Source organism: Lolium perenne, chromosome 6, assembly GCF_019359855.2.
Source record: "Lolium perenne isolate Kyuss_39 chromosome 6, Kyuss_2.0, whole genome shotgun sequence".
Taxonomy (NCBI): Eukaryota; Viridiplantae; Streptophyta; class Magnoliopsida; order Poales; family Poaceae; genus Lolium; species Lolium perenne.
The window spans coordinates 185,471,220-185,477,193 of NC_067249.2; the positions used below are offsets into that span (position 1 = coordinate 185,471,220).

The 5,974-nt window shown below is 48.8% G+C and overlaps 1 protein-coding gene across 2 annotated transcripts; it reads right to left on the reverse strand.

Annotated features, from left to right (window-relative positions):
- Positions 1-236: 236 nt before the first annotated feature.
- Positions 237-2,956, reverse strand: LOC127306703 (dof zinc finger protein 2). 2 transcript variants are annotated; one of them, XM_051337390.2, is made up of 2 exons: positions 2,563-2,956; positions 237-1,686 (listed from the first exon to the last, which is right to left on the reverse strand). In XM_051337390.2, exons 1-2 carry the CDS (start codon positions 2,584-2,586, stop codon positions 541-543), a joined length of 1,170 nt encoding a protein of 389 aa, XP_051193350.1. In that variant the 5' UTR covers positions 2,587-2,956; the 3' UTR covers positions 237-540. The 2 variants fall into 2 exon arrangements, with proteins under 2 accessions (XP_051193350.1, XP_051193351.1); XM_051337391.2 differs by lacking the exon at positions 2,563-2,956 and adding an exon at positions 1,953-2,084.
- Positions 2,957-5,974: the final 3,018 nt, after the last annotated feature.

Sequence of the window (5,974 nt, forward strand, 5' to 3'; positions counted from 1 at the left end):
AAATGCCCTGGGTGTTGATCGCAATCACTGTGTAATGAAAAACGAGTGCATTTCGGCTTCACAAAAACCCTCTAATCTAGCTAGAGTTCTATGCTAGAAGAGTCTGGCCAATCAACTTGATGTTTGGACTCGAACCATGCGGTAAAAACAAAGGATCATCACTGCAGATTCTTCATGAATAAAGAGCATGATGAACAACTCATTTGTCACTATAATCAGAAATATGATTCAATTGCTTAAGATAAATAGAAAGCTTTATATCACTAGTTCATCACTCCTTACTTAATCTGTGTTAGCCCCCAAGTCGATCACCACACACATGAACAAACAGGAAGAAATTAAGAAGGAACACCAAGAACAGTAGGAAAACCAAACCCCAATTGAAGAGAGATAAAACGCCATATGTAACACTAATCACCACCACCGCTTATTAACTCCTTGTCTCTATCTCGATCTATCATCTTCACATGCTGACAACCGCGCGTGCATGAGCCATGCATGAATGTTAAAGGCGGCGCCACGCGCGTAGCTGGCACCAACCTACCAAGAACCACCGCCACCGCCGCCGTCATTGCTGCTGCCATTTCCGATCATGCCATTATTCCAGAACCCGAGGGTTTCATGACCGCCGCCGCCACCACCACCTTCCTGTTCCTTGCTGTGCTCATACTGATCCCCGCCACCGCCGCTTGCACCTCTTCCAGCAGCGCTCACCTCCGGCTTCAAGTCTTCGAAGGGGAACAGCAACCTGCCTGCTGCGCTCTCCTGCGTCCCCTGCAACCCAGCGCCATAACCCCCACCGCCGCCACCACCTCCTCCCGTGTCCAGCGAAAATCCGAGCATGTTCTGAACCTGCTGTTGGTGTTGCTGCTGTTGCTGGTGGTGTTGCTGCTGCTGATGCTGCTGGTGTTGCTGATGCGGCGGTGGCATGCGGAACTCGCCAAGCGCGAACCCCGCAGCAGCGTACTCCGGAGGCATCCCTAGCTGCACCTGCGGCAGCGGAACGTAGCAGCCTGTGCTCCTCAGCAGCTCCATCGCCGAGAACGCGCCCATGCCCCTGCCGCCCGTGCCGTTGGCCGCCATGGCACCCGCTGGGTTGCAGACGTTGCTGCTCTCCAGGCTAGGGAACGCGGCGTACTCCGACGGGTGCAGGACGCGGCCGTGGTGGTGCGGGAACGCCAGGTTCAGGTCGTGCGCGCCCTCATGCATCAGCTTCGGATTCTTGGCCGCCATCCCGACGGGGATCGTCCCGGAAGCCGCCGCGGAGGTGGAGACGGCAGCAGCCGCCGCGGACGACACGACCGCTGAGGACGACCGCTTGTTCTTCCGTGAGCCGCCGCCGACCGGGACGTTCCGGAGGGAGCCTCCCTCGGTCCAGTAGCGCCGGCACGTCTTGCAGAAGTAGCGCGGCTGCTGGAGGCTGTAGTTGTTGTAGTAGCAGAACTTGGTGTTGGTGGAGTTGCACCTCGGGCAGTTGATTGCTTTCTCCTTCTGCGGCCGCGCCTTCCGCTCCGTGGATCCCGCACCGGCTGACGCCGCGCCCGCTGCTGCCGCCGGCGGATTAGGACCGGCGGCTCTCTGGGCTTCAGCACCAGTTGCCGGCGCTGGTGGTGGATTCTGATTCGCATTAGGATTTTGGTTTGCAGTCATGATCATCTCCTCCATGGGCTTCACGAGCCCTAGACCCTGGTGATTGACACAAGTTGCACTTCATTAGATTCGCACAAAGCCAAAATGAAACGAATGTTAAGATAGAAAGAGCTAAGAAATCAAGAATATGCTGTGTGTGTATATGGCAGGACGGATGGGGGAGTGTGAGAGCCTAAGGTGTGAGGATTCTTATGGTGCAACAAAGAACCAAGCAAATGGATACAAAGCGAGATTAAAGGGAGGGGAAAAGGAGAATGGAAAAGGTGAAAAAAAGCTAGGGAAAAGATGAGAGAGAAACATACCACCACACAAAACACAACTTTGTTTGTAGGGTTGTGCTTGTGGCTTGGCAGTACTGCCGTGCTGCATGCTACATCATCCAAGACATGGCTACTCTTTTGATGCAAGGTGCTGGGGAAGAGGGAGGGGGAAAAGCTAAGAGAAAAGAGAGATGAAAAGGATGAGAGGAAAGGATAAGAAAGAAAGTGAGGAACAAAGGAGAAAAAGAAAAGGGGTCCGTGCGCCTGTGTGCTCCTTTCGAGGATTAAAAGCGGAAGCAGGGGAGAATTAAAGGCCGCAAGGCCCTGAGGTCGAAGCCAACGGAGAAGACAACACAGAGACAGAAAGAGAGACGGCCATATATATGCATAGATCTACACCAGGAACAAAAGGTTCACCATGGCAGTTCCCAAGATCGTCATATCCCATCAAGGAAAGCTAGCGCAAAGATCAAGAGCACGCTAAAGAAGAAAGCATCGACAAAGAACGCAGCATCAAGATCTGCAGGAGCAGAAGCCAAGTAGCCATGCCGGGGAGGGGAAGATCTTGCATGCATACACGGCCCTAGATGCATGCCGATGTTGAAGCAGTTCCGAGTTTGAGAGCCTCATCTATGAAGACCGATAATCTTACCTGGTGCCACTGGGCTGCATCCATCCAAGGATCGATCCCAATTGCTGCTCGCCAACGAAAATTCTCGCCTGCTGCGCTATGAACAAGATGAGGAATTGGGATAGACGACAGAAGCCGAGCGAGAGGAGGGTGAGGAGCTGCTAGATGTCTCGTCTCGAGCACACGGAAGGGAGAGGAAGGAATGTCTTGTGGATGACCGCAGTGGAATCGCTCCCCCTTCTCTCTCCTCCATATGTCATGAGATAGTGGGATTCTTTTTCTCAGTATTTTTTATTTCTCCAGAGAGAGCAGGAAGGAGGAGGAAGACGGAGGGAAATTGCTGCGCTAGCTTGGTATGGCTAATTGGCTAGCATGTTTATTTTTGCCTTCTGCTGGTCGCCAAGTTTTGTCCGCGTAGGCTTCCAAAGTCTGTTTTGTGTTGTTGCGAGTTTTGGGTCGTCCGCAGGGGACTTTGGGGAGAAACTAGTCAACCCAAGGGCAGCTGCGCAGACCCTGATCAGAGTGAACCCTGATCAGAGTGATGGTCCATGGGGCCACGCACGTGTTTGCAACCAACCAGGGTGTTTCTAGTGTTTAGCAGTGAGTATGAGCAGCGTCCACACAGATCAGCTTGGAGCCAGCAGTCTGGATCACAACTGGTTCGAGTACGTGTTAAATGCAACCAGATCATCGAACATTATAGTTGACCATGTAAAAATGAGACTAGCCAAGCTTGACGATATACTTCTATTGAAGCCGGATGAGAGATTCTAAAAAACACATGAATGGCATATCATGTTCATTCTAATCCAAAGGGATTTCATATGAACGAATGCTCAATCGATTCCACCACGTAAAAAATATCTTATAAAGAAGTTGGAGAGGATATTAGATTTCCTATAAAATCTAGTAGAACAATTTGTGTACGATACAATCCTACAAATCAACCACCATATGAAATATTTCTAAGGATTTGAATCTTTTAGAATTCGTATGAAAATCGTTTAGAGGCCCTTTGTTTCCTTTTAATTATTTTACTTCCACTATGTACGTCTTACTAGGATATGCTAAAATCGAATAGAGTAATCGAAATAAGGGCGACAAGTTTTCTCTCGATAAAGCATGATTTCATTAAACTTAAATGTGCGCAGCAAATCGAAACAAGCAACACAAGCTTGCATTCGGCTTATTAATGTCCTGGATGCACACAGCCGCAAGGGCAAAGATTGAAAACTTAAAAGGCTAGATAAAAGTTCACACATAATAGTGAGTTGTTTTTGTTTTGAGAAGGCATTGGAACCTCAAAGGTCGTACGCCAAAATTGTCGGTTCTCATTGTGGTGAGTTTTCCGTTTGGTGACTTGGTATCAGGTTCATTTTCGTAAGTTGTGAACATGGATATAGAAATATGTGGATGAAGTACTTCGGAAGACAAAAGAGTGAGCCAAATAAAATATATCTTGATAAGACTAGACAAATATTTTTCGGTAAGCTAAAAATGATGTTCTCATATATATTTACAGAAGAAAAATTAGCCTATAACAATAGTGACCACGGAGTCTTACATGATCACTCTCACTTGAAAGGTGGCTCTTTTTTGGAAGGAAATATAAAATCACATGGAAAGTAAGATAAGGTGGCATTCGTCAGTTCGATCCAATATCTCCTCCGGGATCAGTTTAGTCCCACTACTTTCAAAAACAAGATTGTACTTCTTTACTCAAATAAGGGCACTGCTATACGTGTTCGGCCACGTGAATCGCACCATGGGAGCCAGGATGGCTTGCATGTTACTACAGAAATGCCACGTACGTACGGTGTCTAGTGTTAGTTGGGGAAGTCCCGCATAGGATTAGGCCATCAGGGTGGCTCAGTGGGGTTGGAGAGAAGCGCTTGTCAAAGGGAAGACATTTGCAATGGGACAAAGGATAGATATTAGAGCATCTTCAGTCGTGTTTCCAAAGCGTTCCCCAGAAAAATTTAGGACGTGTCAGACATATTTTCGGCCCCAGTCACGCGCACCAAAGCCTCGATCCGCCCGACGTGGCTTAATACGGTGTCCGGTGCTTCGAGCCCGTCCCCGCTCCACTCCACAGGAGATGCTCCGGGCACGCCGGACAGAGCGAGAAGCGAGACCGGCACCCACCTGTCGGAGACCACATCCAGAACTGTTGGTTCCGCATTTCATTTCTCGTCGCGCCTCCCCTCCCGCGCCTTTTACCCCTCCGCTGCCACTCAATTTGCCAGCCGTCTCGACAACCAATCTCGTCTAAGTCGGACACCGTCGTGACGACTGGCTCCCTCGATGTCCTTTTCGCCGCCGCCGCTTCGCCAACGCATCCTAGAACGCGCCGGTAAATCCGCCCCTCGTCCGCGCACAAAAGGTGTTCGGCGCCTTGTCTGGTGATATCTACGCACGCTTCTATTCCTGTAGACAGTGTTGGGCCTCCAAGAGCAGAGGTTTGTAGAACAGCAGCAAGTTTCCCTTAAGTGAATCAGCCAAGGTTTATCGAACTCAGGGAGGAAGAGGTCAAAGATAACCCTCTCAAGCAACCCTGCAATCACGATACAAGAAGTCACTTGTGTCCCCAACACACCCAATACACTTGTCAGATGTATAGGTGCACTAGTTCGGCGAAGAGATAGTGAAATGCAAGTGATATGGATAAATATGAGTGGTAATAACGGCGCCAGGAAATAGCTTGCCGGCGTGCAGTTGATGGTGGTAATATTGCAGGAAGTAAAGATGCAGTAAAACAGTAAATAAGCGATGTTTGCAGTATTTGGAAACAAGGCCTAGGGATCATACTTTCACTAGTGGACTGATGTCTACGCTCGCTTCTATTCTTGTAGACAGTGTTGGGCCTCCAAGAGCAGAGGTTTGTAGAACAGCAGCAAGTTTTCCCTTAAGTGGATCACCCAAGGTTTATCGAACTCAGGGAGGAAGAGGTCAAAGATATCCCTCTCAAGCAACCCTGCAATCACAATGCAAGAAGTCTCTTGTGTCCCCAACACACCCAATACACTTGTCAGATGTATAGGTGCACTAGTTCGGCGAAGAGATAGTGAGATGCAAATGATATGGATGAATATGAGTAGCAATAGCAATCTGAATGAAATATGGCAGCAAGTAAACATGCAACGGAACAGTAAACAAACGGAGATTCGATGTTTGGGAACAAGGCCTAGGGATCCTACTTTCACTAGTGGACACTCTCAATATTGATCACATAATAAAACCACTCTACACTCTCTTGTTGGATGATGAACACCGCTATTTGTGTAGGGCTACAAGAGCACCTCAATGCCGGAGTTAACAAGCTCCACAACATTCGATATTCATATTTAAATAACCTTAGAGTGCATGATAGATCAACACAATTATACCGAGTACTAACATAGCATGCACACTGTCACCGACAAGCTATGAAAGG